The sequence below is a fragment of the Ovis canadensis genome, chromosome 4, assembly GCF_042477335.2.
Source record: "Ovis canadensis isolate MfBH-ARS-UI-01 breed Bighorn chromosome 4, ARS-UI_OviCan_v2, whole genome shotgun sequence".
In the NCBI taxonomy this organism is placed as follows: domain Eukaryota; kingdom Metazoa; phylum Chordata; class Mammalia; order Artiodactyla; family Bovidae; genus Ovis; species Ovis canadensis.
This window is the reverse complement of record NC_091248.1, coordinates 132,284,016-132,300,413: the sequence shown is the minus strand read 5'-3', so window position 1 is coordinate 132,300,413 and position 16,398 is coordinate 132,284,016. Positions and strand designations below refer to the sequence as shown.

Genomic DNA, 16,398 nt, shown 5'->3' with positions numbered 1-16,398 from the left:
GGGTCCCCTCGTGACGGTAGGCCCTCGAGCAGCCCCGGCCACCTCTTGGGCGTGGGCTGCACTTGCAAGACTTCAGGCCAGGGCTAAATACGGTCTGGGACTGTGTTAGGAGCTCGGCAGCTGAAGTCCCACGCACTAAGCGGCTTAAACAGCAGAAAAGTATTGTCTGCAGTCCGGGGCTGGGAATCCTGACCCAGGTGTGGGCTGGGCCGGTTCCTCCTGAGACCTCTCTCCTGTCTGGCCGATGCCATCTCCCCCGGCTTCCACCCCGCCGTGCCTCACAAGCTGTCCCTCTGTGCGTGTCTGTGTCTTGAACCCGGCTCGTAAGGATGCTGGTCAGATCAGATCAGGGCCCTCGGGACTGGTGACCTTAGCTTACCTGTGTTGTTCAGTCACTCAGTCATATCCGACTCTTTGTGACCCCACGGACTGCAGCACGCCAGGCTTCCCTCTCCTCCATCTCCTAGAGTTTGCTCGAACTCATTTACGTCTATCGCGTCGGTGATGCCATCCGAGCAGCTCATCCTCTGCTGCCTCCCTCTCCTCCTGTCCGCAGTCCTTCCCAGCATCAGGGTTTTACCTTAATCACCTCTTTACCGGCCCCACCACCTGAGGTCTGGGGGAGCCGGGGGATGGCCCTGCTGGCTGCTTCGTGGGAGGCAGAACGGTGTGCCAACTGAAACGGCTCTGCCCTGTGGGGCCCTGGCAAGTCACCCCTGTCGGAGCCTCAGTCTCCCCACCTGGGAGGGAGTCTCTAAGGCCTTCCTGCCCCAGTGTCTGCATGGCTGAGTCCTCAGCGTGATGGCCTGGCAGCGTCAGGGCCGTGGAAGGAAGCCTCCAGACCAGGGCTACTCAACCAGGAAAGGGGGCAAAACACTTACCTCACCCCCTCAAAACTATTGTTTCAGGATAGAATAAGGTAAGAGTGTCCCCAAACTGATGTTTAACAAACAGTCCAGAGGGATTCTGCCGTAGCTCACACTGGCCAGGAGCTCCCTTTGAACCAGTCCTCAGGACATGGGGCATCTTGAATCTGCATGGATTTAAGTTTAGCCGCCTCTGCCGTGAGTGTCCTTCATCCGAGGTCCAAGGGGAGACCGTCCTCAGCCTTCTGGATGTGCCCGAGCCCTTTTATCCCCAGGTGAGAAAGACAGGGGCTGTGCTGGGCTTGGATCTTGTACAAAGAGGAGGACGCTCAGAAGTGCACACATGGACACTCACATATACACACATGCACATGGACACACACACAGAGACACTCATGCACACATACACATGCACACACAGATACACCCGGACACACAGACGCATGCACATACGATCCACAGGCACACACACACAAGCACACACAGACACACGTGGACACACACAGACACACACAGGCACACATGCACACACAGACACCCATGGACAGACACAGACCCACAGGCACACATGCACAAGCACACACAGACACACATGGACACACACAGACACACACAGGCACACATGCACACACAGACACCCATGGACACACACAGACCCACAGGCACACACGCACAAGCACACACAGACACACACAAGCACACACAGATACACCCATGGACACAGACACATGCACACAAGCACACACAGACACCCATGGACACACACAGACACATACAGACAAGCACACACAGACACCCATGGACACACACAGACACATACAGGCACACATGCATACACAGGGACACACAGACAGATACAGACCCACAGGCACACACACACAAGCACACACAGACACACAGGGACACACAGGCACATACACACAAGCACACATAGACACCCATGGACACACACAGACACATACAGACCCACAGGCACACACACACACAAGCACACATGGACACACAGGGACACACAGGCACACGTGAGAACAGACGCACATGCACATGGGCACACGCACACATAGACATGCATAGACACACAGGCACCCGAGGACACACACAGACACACAGACATACAGACCTGCAGGCACATACATACACACACGCACACACATTCACTCACATGCTGTGAGTGCACCAAGAGTGTCTCTGGAGGATGGAGGCCTGGGCTTTAGGGTCTAGGGGAGGCACCCTTCTTACTTTTTACTCTATGCTTTTGTTCTTTTCTGATTAAAAAAAAAGCAAGTGAATGTGTTACTTTTTCTATTTAAAACTATTTTTAAAGAAAGGGTTTCCTCTGCGGCCAGCGGGAACGTCTGTGTGCGCGTGTTTCCGCAGTGAGGGAGATGAAACTCGAGGTTCTGAACTGATCCCAGTCTTCGTCCTTTTCCTCTGAGAGCTGAGACTTCCAAAGGAGATCTCACAGGCATGACGCAACCGGGAAATGCCACAACAGAGTTCCCGGAGGTGACTTTTCACTTCTATTCCAGAAAAGCAGTTTGCCGAAATGGTTAGAAATGGATACCTATTGTGTTTTCAGAAGCAAGATGGTGACCCAGCTTTCGGAGGTGGGGGGAGAAAATTGTAACATAAGGACACCGATATCTATTTATGTGATCTTTAGCTAAATTGATAGACAAGCAGTCATATTATCATCCACTGGGGTTTACTGGCTCTCTTCCAGGCAGTCTTTTTCAAGTATTTCTTTGAATTTTTATTCAGAATCACAAGAAAGTCCCCTTTAAAAAGGCTGAATTAGAGAGGTAAGTTTGTCTGGTGCGGAGATGGAGCTGAATAAACACTGTTGGCTGAATGGACACGTTGCCATCGCCCCTGCCGCCGCGGCAGCCCTTCCTGCCTTTGCCCTTTTGAGCACTGTCGCTGTCTTCTATTACTTTTTTTCTAATCTGCAAAATCCTTCCGGGGTAAGCCAGCAGAGGTCAAAGCTCAGAAGGAGCGTGAAAAGGTCGCCGTAAATCCTCTCTTAGAGTGATTTTTAACAAAGATTGAAAAATTGTAACCTTTTTCACATGGATAGTTGTATTTCAGTTCACCTAAAAATGTTTGAAAAGTAAACTTTCTTACAAGACTAATAAATAAAATACTTTTTAAGATGAGAAATCAAATGGCAGTGCCAATTTCTATTTAATAATGAAAAGAAAGTATATATTTTTTAACTTTAGGAAGTCAAATTGAGCTCAATGACTCCCATTTGGAGTTCATTAACAGTGATCCAGTATGCAATTTTTCTATACTTTCAAGGTTTCTACGTTGTTTAGCTGAAAACAGGCTCCAGACTTTTTTTTTAAATGTGATTGAAATTTTAATAGTTTTGAATTCTAGGAAAAATTTTCCCCAAAATAACATTATTCTTTTTATTATTTCTATTTTTCTCACAATCTGAACATATACTTTATGTTGACATAATATGTCCAGGAATAAAAATAGGAAACACTTGCAAAATATTTATTTCAAATAATGACTTTTTCTCAGTATTCAGATTAAAGGAGGCAAAATTTTGATGTTGTTTTCATAAATTTATTGTATCATTTGTGGTAAGTTGTGCTGCAGTCTTTGTATTTTTGCCCCCAAGGTTTTATTGATTGCACAAATTCACCTGTTTTAACATCAAATTTATGTAGCTGAAAAAGCTAATATTAATTCTGTTATATGTTGGCTGGCTTTGGCTCTCTGAACAAAGGCTGCTTAAAATCTCTCTTATTGATTAAGTCCAGATGGGATTCATTTTTTTCTGATATACAGAACACTGGAAAATTTATCAACCTTTATTATTCTTCATCGAAATGAGCTTCTTTAGATTTCTAATTATATTGTCCAATAAAACTAAACAGTCAATGCTATTTGCATATTATATGAAGAAGTGTCACACAACAAACTCATAGCAGTCAATTAACATAAAAGCTAATTATATATCTCATCAACTTACAAGAGTTTCTGAATTCATGCTCTCCCTGTTGTAGCCTAAAGCAAAGGAGGTTTGAATTTTCACTTCTAAATATTGACTTTTAACTAATATCAGAAGTGATTTCAGTATTTTTATGGATGAAAAGTTAGTGATTAAAGTAGATGTAATATTTGCTATAATGCAATTAAATTTTTTATATTAACGACACCTCTAGAAAGAAAACCTTTGCAACAATGTGAAACTAAGCAGGCTAAGTGCTGGTTTCCTATCTCAGGGGCATTCCAAAATAAGCATCCAGATAAGTAAGATTTATTTGAGATTGTCAGACTGTTATGAAGGAGACAGCATACCACAAGGACAGTTTTCACGTCCGACTATACACCGTAACGTAATTGTATCGCTGCCTGATTGTGATAGCTATCAAGCAAGAAATTTGCTACAAGATTAACAGAGACATAGTAATGAGCAAACACGGAAAGCACCCTGTAATTGACTGTTATTAAAGTGTTGTCATAGTGGTCTCGAATAATTCCCTAACTCCAGCTTTCTAGAGAAACTGAACCCCAAACTTTCAGCTACCTTTTTCTGTTTTCAAGTTGGAATATGAGTACCTCCTCCCACCCCCATGTCATTGCTCACAGAACAAGCACATGGTCAGAAGGGGCCTAAAGGTAAAAAAAAAAAAAAAAAAAAAGAGTCATAGCTAGGTTTCAGAAAGAGAAAAGTTAGGATTTTACTCTGAGAGTGCACTGAGACAGCAACGAAATCCTAACGGATTGTTTTTGTATTTATAACTTACACCAAATGAGTCCATGTGTAAAAGTAATGGCCGGTGAATCAGTTTTCTCCCGATACAATGATGGCGGCCTTTTTCATTCATATTTTAATGAGGTTAGTATCTCTGAGACCCTCCTTCCAGGACGGAGGCAACGCTCCCCTAAGACTACAATAGGAGTTGCTTTATTGACAAGTACTATTCAAAATCTTCATAGTATAGAAAGAAAGCCTCAGTTTTATTCCACTTGTCTCAATACTTATTGCACTCTTAAAATCAAAACATTTTGAGGGGAGAAAAAGCCTCAATTATCCCCCAAACAGTCTTTAAATTTAGTGAAAGTAGTTCAGCTAAGTGGAATCATTTAAAACCCTAATTGTGTGCATTTTAAAAGTGGAATCATGTTAAACCCTAATTGTGTGCATTTTAATAAATGTATAAAGAGTTGACATGCATAAGCATCTTTTTCTTTAAAATTTTCTCACAAAATCAGATGCATTGATTGGGATTTTAGGTCAATTTAAAAAAAAGTATTCCTGTGGAACGAACTCTACTCGTTTCCTGCTGTGTGTTTTTTCTTGCTCTCAGTGAAGATTGTAAAAGGGCATTTTCTGAGCTCTCTGCCAGCAACATGTCCTACTCTTTCTATTAAAGAACGTTTACTAGAAAGAGCCAGCTAATTACGTCAAAAAGCCAGCTAGCCTTCAAAGGTGTATGAAATCCACAAAACTCACGTGTTGATCCCTGGACACCACATATTTGTGTTAAAACTGGTGCAACACTACTCTATTGGGACATACGAAATCCCAATTTCAAAACAAGAAAAACAATCCTGTTTCGTAGAAAGTTATCACGTGGCTATGGTTTTTTGTTTTGTTTTTAAAAAGCGCCAACCGGGAAATAAATAAAATGGCTCTCAAAAGTAAGTTGTGGAAGGTCTCACGTTTTTAACGTTCTGATTTGTTCAGATCTTATATACTCAGGGTTTTCGAACGCCGCCCAGAAAGTCAGACCTGTTTTAAAAAAGGATTTCGAAAGTGGTCTCGGCGCCACGGGAACCAGTGTGGTGAATTCGTCCAGGGTTCCAAGAGCACCCTCCAGCGCGCAGAGCCTCTCTTTTCAGTGACAGCGTCTCCCCAATGCTTACGCTGAGACTGGGGACTGGGGAGAGGGCTAGGGAGGGGCAGAGAGAAGGCATTCCTGATGACAGATTTCTAAACGAAAGCGCCAGCTCTTCACTTGGAGGTTAAAGTGCCGCTTTGTTGACATCCAGAAAGGGCTAGGAGCCTCTTCATATGGACCAGACCAGGAAAGACACAGCAGCACTCTCCTGGCAGAATGAAGACCATACTCATTCTGTTCACGATCTGCTTGACTAACTGTAATTTAAGAACTGACTTCTCTTTCCTAGCTTTTAAGTCCCAACACGTATAATCTTTCGTCTCCGTAAGTCCATAAAACAGATTTTGTTGGTTAACCTATGTTTTTGGTTGTGTTTACAACTTACGAGGCTTACATGGCACAATTAAAAGTGTGATTACTTTGTATTTATTGCGTTTTTATAGTGCACTTTCAGCTACTTTTTAAAGGGTCTTCTGATCGTAGACATGAAAATAAAATCACTCCTTTAAAAAAACTATATTTTAGCGAATCAAGGATGTTGCAGTAGACTCCAGCTTAACAAACGACTTAATTGCCAAGCTGACCGCAGGGGCCTTGAAAGCAGCTCGGAGTCGGTCTCCAGGTTCGCCGGGAGAAGGTGGGAAATTTCACCCCTACGCCCGTGCTGGGGGCGGTGGAAAGTTCCCGCGGTGCCCTGTCCCCGCGCATAGTTGGCTCCTTGCTGGGACTGGGGGTGAGCGCAGGGCCGCCGGCGCGGTCGGGGTTGCAAGCAGGTTTGCGCTCAGGGGCGCGGGGCGCGGGCGGCGGGCGGGGCGCGGGGCCTTTGTGCGCCCGGAGCGCGCCCGTGAGCGCCGCGCGGTCGCCGGCACCGGAAGGGTTCACACTGCGTCTGAAAGGGGGACAATGGAGGCGCGGTATATGCACAGCGCCGAAATCGAGTTCATTTGTGGTCCGGCCCCTTTCACCCCGGTTGTCAGGCAAACTTCCTACTTTGATCAGCAGAGGGTGGAGAAGCAGAAAGGCCCGCGGAGGCCGGGGCTGCGGCGCGCCCGCGGCGCCCTTGGCGGGTCCCCGCCCCCTTCCGGAAGGAGCCGCGGGGACGCGGCCTCCTGCACCTTGACCTGTCTAGACGGCCCCCGAGTAGGGTGGGTTTTTTTTTTTTTGTCCCTGTTACCAAGGGCGCGGGGTACTCTTTGACCCCCGCGCGGGGCGGACGTGGTGGCCACAGGGTCCCCTGAATCCTCGCCAGATTCCGGAGGGAGAGGGGCGCGCGGACCCCCGCACCGGCTGCTCCAAAGACGACGCGCCCGCGCCCCGCGAGCGGGCACAGGCTGTCCGCCCGGCTTTTCCCGGCCACGCGGCTCCCGGCCCTGCCCAGGACCCCGGCGGCCGCCGAGAGGCCAGGCCGCTGCGCAGCGCGAGCCCGGGCCTGGGCCCAGCTCGAGAGGTGCGCGGCCGCAGAGAGGCCCCGCGCTCCGGCTCCTGTCTATCGGTTTCTCGCAAGTAAATAGATAATAACAGCCCTTCTCTGTGGCTCAGAGCCTTCTTCTGCATGCTCCGTGATTTTCAGAAATTATCTCCTGTGGAAGGATAGTTGCTAGTTTGATTAGAAGTTTCTCTTGTGATCACTTTCAAACATAGGCACCTGTTAAAAACCAGAATTGAAGCTAACCTCTTAAAGGCTGTAAATAATGTAACTGGGCAGTAACCGGACAGGAAGACTGCGCGCGTGAGGTGGGGGGGGGGGTGCTGCCACGTGCGTTCAAGGGAATGGCTCTTAAGTAACACTAACATTAAGTCAAGTGTCCTGCCTTTTTTGGTTTTGTTTCTTTCTTCATAGATTCCCTTAGCCCAGTCGGAGGCATTCCTCGCAGACCTCTTGGACAAAGTGTGTGAGCGGATGAATGACTACAGACTCGAAGAAGACCCCGTGACCAAGGAGAAGACTTTCAAGAGATTTGCTCCGAGGAAAGGAGACAAAGTATACCAAGAATTTAAAAAATTCTATTTTTATTCAGATGCTTACAGACCGTTGAAATTCGCGGTAAGCTCTTTTTCCGCAGAGGAATTCTATGCTCCGTGAACTTGTTTTTGGTACTTTAAAGAAATTTCTTGCTGTTTGGGATTTTGTTGAGTTTTGAGACAGGCCGGTTAAAATGTTGCCTGTTAGCCTTGTTGTTCTGTTGCTTCTCCGTGTTAACCAGGCGCTCAGTGACTTGCCTTTCGCATCACGGGGGGGGGCCGTGGTATTTTCATCTCCGTGGAGACACTTAAATGATATTTTCCAGGAGGTGCGTTACAAGTCCCAGTGACTTGGAGGCACCGTTTGCAGGCTGCTTTGCTCCCGGACGGTGGGGAAGGGGACTCACTCGGTCCCATGGGCGGGCAGCTCTTGTACAGGCTCCTGTGCCAGGCACAGGGGCTGTGGTTCTGAGATTAAAACCTAAATTAAAATGAGTGCTGTTTTCAAATATGGATAGCCACGCGATGGAGGGAGAATGATGCACCTCACTCTTTTCTCAGGCTTCACAGAAGAGGGAGAATTCTCCTCCGGAGTTAATTCAACTATTTTAGCACAGACTCGGTTAGACAAAGGCTTAGGTATGACCGTCGGCCTTGTGGCACATTTCCTCCCTTCATGATGTTTATTCTACTTGAACGGTGGCCTCTGGCTCAGAATGTGCCTACCAGATATATGGCAAGAGATTTCATTTTACTTTCGCTGTTGAGTCAGATCCAGTGATGGGAAAGCCTATTTAAGAAATGTCTGTGGTTCACTCGGTGGCCAAAATGTCAGACATGCCTACCCCCTGATAGAAGGGCGGCAGCTGACTTTGGAAGATTTCGTTTTAATTAAAAAATCAAGGCAGTAATTCCAGGGCTGGAGATGCTAGAGCATGGGGACTGCAGAGAGGAAAGTGCTTATATTTCACAGGTCTTCCATAAACACGTGATAGCGGAAGTTAAATATTTTTAAATGCCATTTTAAATTTTTTTGAGTCTCACTTAATGAACTCGGAAAATGAGTTCCAAGTCTCCAGTGAACACCATTTAGCATTACAGTTCCTAAGAGTGTAAGCTTGTGTTTCCCCAAGGCAGACACATACTCCAGTCAGAATTCAAGGGTTTCAGAGGCATGGGTACATTTGAGCACCCTCTTTTCAGAAATGTCAGATTTGGGGGCAGAGGGTGGGGGGAGCAAAGTGAAATTATAGATGGATCTGTAACTGTTAGAAAAGAAAGTTTCCCGAGTGACTGACAAGCTGTTATCCAGAGGGCAATGAAAGATGCGTTTGTGTGTTCATTGCTGAGAAAGCTTAATTGTTTTCACATTTCAGATCCTGCTTTAGAACCACAAAATGGATTGTTATGTTAAATATAAAGGAAACTGGTTTAACCATTTTAAGGAACCGTGTTCTTTAAAGTTTCCAAAAAAACAAAAACCCACCAAAAAAGCGAACACTTTTCAGCTCCATAAGTGGGAGCGCCCCCCCTCCTGTTCCTTGCATTCCATTCCAGTTTGAGGAAGAGAAACAAATACGAAGAACCATTTTCCTGCCTTACCCTCGTCTTTCAACACGACTAATCAGTCACCTGAGTCTTGGGGAAAATGATGCAATTAGCATTCTAGGGAGAGGGTTCATCCAATGCAATGATGTCTTAAACCAAAAGGGCTGATGAAAATGGACCACCTTGGTAACATGATGTTTTTAGCTAATAAAACTGTGACAGGTCCTTCCTAGCAAGGTGTCCTGTGAGCGCACATCTATCCACGTCTGGTGGTGTTCTGTTTCTGCAGTGTGAAACTATAATAGAAGAGTTCGAAGATGAAATATTTTCGCTTATCACCCAGGAGGCACACCAGCTCGCTGACGCACTGTGCGGTGGAAAGTCAGGTACTGTGTCTGATGCGGCATGCGCCCTCTCCCAGGCCCACCCCTCTCCCGCTCAGCAGCTTGTTTTTATTTTTTTCAAACCGAGCCTCTGTCTCCCTGCCACCAGCCTCCGATGAATCAGAGAGGACTCCGTGTGAGCGGAAGCAAGGCTTCGAGGCCTTGTTGCTTGTACTTCTGCTCCTCGACGTTTTTAAGTGAATTCAAACATGCTTGACTTCCAGCCGGGAAGGAGCAGAGGCTTGGTCAGCCCTGCCGGCATCCAAAGCACTTCTCCTTTTAAACTTTTAGAGCTGAGTTCTCCACCCTGGACCAGGGAAGGATTTCTTTATGACTTGCCTGCTCACCTGCCCCAAGAGAGAGGGGGGGTCTCTTTAGTAAGAAATTTCTAATGTTTTCCTGTTGGTTTATTTGGTGCTGGAATTTTTTTTTCAAGTTCCTTTCCCCAAATATCTACTTCTTAAAACATTCTTTTTCTGGTGTGGAAAATAATATTTGATTTGTATGTATGAACACATACATACACACAACCAGAAGCTAGAAAACACTACCAAAACGTTATTTCCTGTATACAGAGCTGAAACACAGGATCACCCCAACCCCCCTGCTACCCCCGCTTAAACACACGCCTTTTAGCCTGTGTCATTTTGATACTTTAAGGGATGTAGGACAGGTTGCACATTGTTTTCAGATATCTTTGAAGAAATGAGTGTCATATATGGAAATGATGATTGAAAGCTGGGGAAATACTTTTATGCAATTATGGACGCTTCAGATGTTTAGCAGTCAGCAATTGTTTATAATTAAATATAATTTAAAAAATAAATAAATATAATATACCTGCATCCATAGAATCAAATTTAGTGCCAAAGTCCTTAAAATAATAGTTACTGCAGTTTGAAGATATATGTTTGTCATCGAAGTTATTGAACAGGAAAGTAATAGATTTCTATTAACATGACCAAGTTTTCTTACTGAGTAGCTGATGGGGTTGTTCTCTGTTTAAAATCTAGTTTGGCTGGGAGTTTGCGGGGCAAAGTGAAGTGATATAGTCAGAATACAGGCAGGAATTCTAGAGCTTTTTCCATTGATTTTGGATATGTGCTGTTGTAAGTAGTGAATGTCACATAATGGGAGCGAACTTCACATCTTCACAATTTCCCAGAGAAGGTATTTTTGAGGGTTTTCAAGCAATTCAGAGATGGCTGTGTCTGTTAGGATCTAAACAAAAGTGTAATGAATGGGATCGGGAACGTTTGTTTTCCTGTTTTTCCTCCAAGGGTTTGGGCTGGTCATAATCGTCTTTGCTATATGAATACCTGCTCAGATATTATGGAAGTCTCTAGAAAGTTTCACCAACTCTTTATGGCAGGAGTTGCTTCAAATAATAAGATTCTGAGGAAACACTGTTTCCAAGTGCAGCAGTTCGGCTTAATTTCCATTATATTAACTATCTCTTCATTCCTTCCGTATATTTATAATTGGACATAAAAATTAACAGTATCCTAAAGAAAATACAGTGTAAAGTGTAAAGTTAAGATATGTGCGGTATTACTAGTGTAAAATAAAACATGATCAAGTCATTCTTAATAGCATCGATTTTTAAAAGACTGATGAAGTGTTTACATTGTAAACGTAAGTATCAGTGCATCAGACCTATTGAGAAAGCAAGGTAACCAACCACTCCAGAGGCTTCTCCGCCACATGGCTGCTACCTAGTGAAGTGGAGTGAGCTTTTTCAGGCTGTTCCTCTGTGAAACATACTTATGGGTACTCTAAACAATTCATAAATAAAAACTAGGAATCCATTAATTCTAAAAAGAGGCAAGAGTCCCCGCCCCTCCTAACTGCCCCCTCCCCCACCGCGCCATCATTGAAGTAAGTAAACCACATAACAAGGTCAAGGGGTTTCCAAACTTAAAAATTATCCTCAGGAAAAAGCTTAAGTGACAAAGTAATGAGAATAATCCTAATGCATGATTGCAGCCAACAAAGAAATAGTATGTTTTAACACATCGGGATGGTTTTAGAAAGCTGTGTGAAAGGTGAGGCTCTCGTATCATATAGAAACTCCAGATGCTTTTTTCATGTGCTCTGAAATACAAGCACAGCAAGTTTCCTATGGCAGCATGAGGGTCAGCCTCTGCTCTGCAAAGATGGGGCTTTGTTTTATCCTGTTCTACCACAGCTTTGCTGCGATCCCTCTGCACGTTTAAATGATGCTTTAAAGAGATGACCGTGTGTGTGAGTGTGTAACGGAGGTTGTGAAACTACATTAACCAATACTTTTCCTATATACTTTTAACAAACACTGTCCTGAGGGCTCGTAAAATGTCTACATTGCGTTTAGGGAGATTAATGATCTTTTCAAAGATAGACAGTTTTAGAACTAGAAGTTTGGTTGGAAGGTTAATATACTTTATATACACCTTATATATTTGTGTGTGTGAGAGATTTTTGCTTTTTTTCTAGTTAAGGTAGACCTTTTCACTGTATTTGTAATAGTTAGCATGGGAGCAGATCAGTGCACATTCACAGACGTCAGCATTTCAGCTTTAGAGGTATAAATGACGTGGGAAATTTCTGTAAGGTATTTAAGTGTACATCATGGTGATTTGATGTGTCCATCCATCTAGTTAATTAACACATGTATGATTGTTTAAAATATAAGGCCCACCCCTATACACAGATAAATGGGGAATAATGGAGAAAACATGTTAAATTAAGATGACCGTGTTTGGCTTTAAAAATAATACTTCCCTGAGATTTTCATAAACGTGTTATCTTTTCAGTGAGTGAGAAGCATCTCAGTGGAGTGCTGTGGGTTTGCAGGCGGACCTGCAGACGCCACTGTAGTTTATTCAGTGGAGAGAAGAAAAGTTACCAAGTCCGCTCTGTTTCAGGGGCCTGAGACAGCAATAGTGGTAATAGGCTATTTCTTACGAATCTCCGTTTTTCCTAGGCAGAAAATAAGAGTTCAGTAGATTTTCCCAGTTGGATGTTTTGTAGCACTTGACCCAGGCTTCTCTAGATTGTCATTTTAATGTCTTGGAGTAAAAATGGTATTTTAAAATCTTAATAAGATACAAGGTCATGATTAAAAAGATGGCTATATTTCACTCAAGGTTAAACATGTCACTCTAGATTATGGATGAATGGGTTCTTTGGTTTGTGGAGGTATTCATTAGGAAGAGTGAGTTTATAAATATAAATACATAAATATGTTTTATATACATATCACTTCTGCTTTGGTATCAAATCTTAACATTAAAAAAAACATGAGACCAATTTTGTGACATGAGCAGTTTGAATGGCCACCTAAGGAGTAAGGTCTCAAGTATTCTGAAATGGTGAGCCTGCATTTAAAGTAAAAGCATTTTGACCTTTCTGTATAGATTTTCAAGCATTAAAGAGGGTGGTAAATTCTAATATTAAAAATAATTACTTTCAAGGATAATACATGATACAAAATAACACAAAGGCTAGCCTATTTCCTAGTTTAAATAAATTATGTAGCTAGAATAATCTATCACCCAGTCTAGAGAGCTGGCATTCTTTGCTTCCAGTGGGAAATGTACTATGGATCCCAGCCTCTCCGCACCTTGGATTAAGTGCCCAGCACACTGATGCCCTGTCTCGAGTTTTCCTTAAACACTCCCATGGCCACGGGCAGGAGGACACAACCCGTGGGCTTTGTTTCACGGTGCTCCAGGAAGGCAGGCTGGCAGTGCCCCTGGGATAGCAGTGGGTGACCAGCCTGCAGCGGAATAAGCTGCATTCTCTCTACTTGTGTGTATTTGAAAATGTCAGAAGTTGTTGTTTTTTTTTTTCAATGTGCTTCCACAAGAATGTGCTTTGCAGAAAGTAAGTGACCTATGGGCTGATGTTAAATGTGAGAGTGATGCCATCTAATTTCTTCCCCCCAGGTCTGTGTGAAACGTCCACTAAGCATACTGAACTCTAGGAACGATGGTGCCGCTAGCAGAGAGGAGTCACGGCGCGGCCCCCAAGGCCAACGTCTGCGTTTCTGTCTTCACGTTTCTTCACGAGAAGAAGCGCTGTGTCTCTTTTTCATACTGCAGGCTCTCATCTTTGACATTTTACTGAATATCTCTTCTTTGGCATCATGACAAATCCCACTTCTTTCTCCAGGTGCAGTTGAGGAGTACATGAAACAACTACTTTTGTGGATTTTGGTATTTACAAACAGTCTTGGCAGGAAAGCATCTAGTTTAGTGAGAGGACAAATGTGAAGACACGTCACAAATGAAATAAGGGTTTAGTAACATGCGCTGCATAGTCCACGCACGTATAGAATATAGTGTCCTGTTTGATAGGACTTGGTTTGATTTCATAAGTACTTGATTAGTCACAAAATTAAGAAAATGCATTGCAAAATTCCAGGCTAATTTTTCTGGGCTGTATGGCTATCACTGAAAGAAATGAATTCGCTTTATGTCAGGAATGAAATTTAAATTGCTAGAAACCTTAAGTTTAAATACTTTCTAATTCCTAAAATTTAACCCAATGAATAGAAAGCAGTGGACACTTTAATAGTGAACAGTTATATTGGCCTTTCTAATGCACGCGTTCTGAACTGAACTGGTTTAGAAAGTTGGATTATTATTCGTGTATTTATCATCATGTCTTCTTAAAGGCTGACACCAATGGGCACGTTTGCTTTGCTGCAAACTCTCCTGTCATGCTTTGTTTTTTAAAGGTTTTCGCCTAGCATTTAGCATGTAGATTTTACTACTAACCAACTATTGTTCTGTCTGTGGATGTTTTTGTAGGTGTGGAGATGGAAGGAGAGGTGGAAACTTACAGAAAATTGCCTTTTGACCACCTTAATGGAGTGTAGTAATCTCACTCTTAGAGATTTCATTGTCTTGGGGAATCTAATTTGTTGGAGATTTCACTGTCTCTGTTAAATTTACATTTAGTGGAATAAAACTTTAATTGTTTAAAATGTCGGGGCATGCTTCACACACACGTTTGAAAGAAGAAATTCTCATTGTTATCCCTGAGAAATTTATAAAGTGGGTTGATGTTCCGCCCCCAAAAGCAGAAACTATTTGCCATGTGTTACGTGGTTACCTAGAAGGCACATTACTTAAACTGTTCAGCTGACACTTCGGGAGAAAACAGTTTGTAAGTTTAGAAAAATTTGCCAACACGAAGAGAAAGAGGTTTCCTTTCTCCCTTTCCCACCTCAACTTGTGTTAAAAGTCAGGCTTCTGTGTCAATGTCATTCATTCACTGAGAAAGTTTCTGGTTTCCTAGCTGATTGAGAAGTGTGTGGAGCCAAATGTTAGAGCCCGGTGCATCTGCGCTGCCTGCAGCTGACAAAGCAATGGAAATGGCATTTAAGAATCATTCGAGTCATTTTTCAGGACGGTAGGAAAACTGACTTAAAGCGTGGTGCCTAAAACTTTCGTAAACTCACCTATTCAGGTTTCGTTCGATTATCAGATAATAGGCCATAAACGTTTTCCTAGCTTCGGCTTCCTTGGTAAACACTAAACTGTTTTTTCACGGGAACACGGCAGAGATGCTGGCACGGAGTCCCCGTTGGAACCGTAACACGTGTGTGTGTGTGGGGGGGGGTGTCGCTGACAAACCCTTACATGGACAGTGCCCATGCCATTGTAGAATGTAAGAGAGTGTGGGCTTTGGGTTCCACCCTGAGCGACCGTGGGGCGGTCTGCCTTCACGCCACTGATGGTGTTTCTCGTGGATGCTGATGCTTCTGCTGTGATGAGAAGCACGCGCCTCGCCTCTCCCAGTGAATATCTCAAGGTTTTGCTCAATATGGCTGTTCAGTTTTTTCTTACTTCCTAGTAAAAATAATCTTGTCTCTTACAAGATTTTCAGTATCTCATGACGTAGCTATTTTTATTTCGAGATCAAACTTGCTAAACTCATGTAAACGTTTGTGATTGCTGATTAAAACTACATTTGAATCCTGGATATGAGTCACTGCACTTCTTACGGCTGCGACGACTCCTAGGTTTCCCTCTGGGTCATGGTGAGGCTGCGCTGCTTTTGCTAATGAAAAATAATGAGAGAAGAGCCCCTGGCTCCATCGTTCCTCCAACCATGCTCCTGCCTTTTAATGACTTTTATTGACCAAAAAACAAAACAAAAGCAAAAAGCCAGAAAAAAAGGAAAAAGAAGACAACACCCAGGGTATAACAGAAAAGTTTCTTAGAGCCCCTGAAAAGCAACCTAATACTGAGAAGAAATTCCCGGAGAAAACGTTGGGGGAGGTTTACATTACTTATTAAAATAATGAGGAGAGAAGACGTGTTTGAGGTAGATGGTTTCAAATTGTACTTTATGAGATGGTTTCTTTGGGTCTCTATGGAAGACTTCTGTGAGCCTCTTCTCATAAAGAAAAGGACCAAATTGGCTGAGATGCACAGCTTATATTTTGTTATGTGGATTACTATTTGCAAAGAATAAGCCAAGACCAATGAATCTATTTCACTGAGGAGTGGAGAGTGGAATAGAACAAAGTCCCAAAAGGGAGCAATCAATACTTGATTTACTAAGACAAGCCCTAAAAAAATAGAGTCAATAGCTGGTTATATTTTTTATACCTGTTTCTCTGCTTGGTCGACATTTATTCATATATGTAATAGTATGACCTAAATAAATATTTTAAACTGTATACCAATCTATCTTAAAATTCATGTTGTAATGAATATGAGAAAAAGCCAGCCTTTGATGTGATCGTGTATCCTGTGTTAAACTCTAAGGCAAATCTTTGAGGTA

General features: G+C 43.5%; 1 protein-coding gene across 1 annotated transcript in view; it reads left to right on the top strand.

The window, feature by feature from the left end:
• Window positions 1-15,589, top strand: part of CNPY1 (canopy FGF signaling regulator 1) — a 57,282-nt gene extending 41,693 nt beyond the window's left edge. The window contains exons 3-5 of the mRNA XM_069587197.1: window positions 7,569-7,772; window positions 9,528-9,624; window positions 13,548-15,589. Of these exons, the coding sequence (XP_069443298.1) occupies window positions 7,569-7,772; window positions 9,528-9,624; window positions 13,548-13,585 (339 nt within the window). The 3' untranslated portion in view covers window positions 13,586-15,589. The remainder of the gene's footprint in view (window positions 1-7,568; window positions 7,773-9,527; window positions 9,625-13,547) is intronic.
• Window positions 15,590-16,398: the final 809 nt, after the last annotated feature.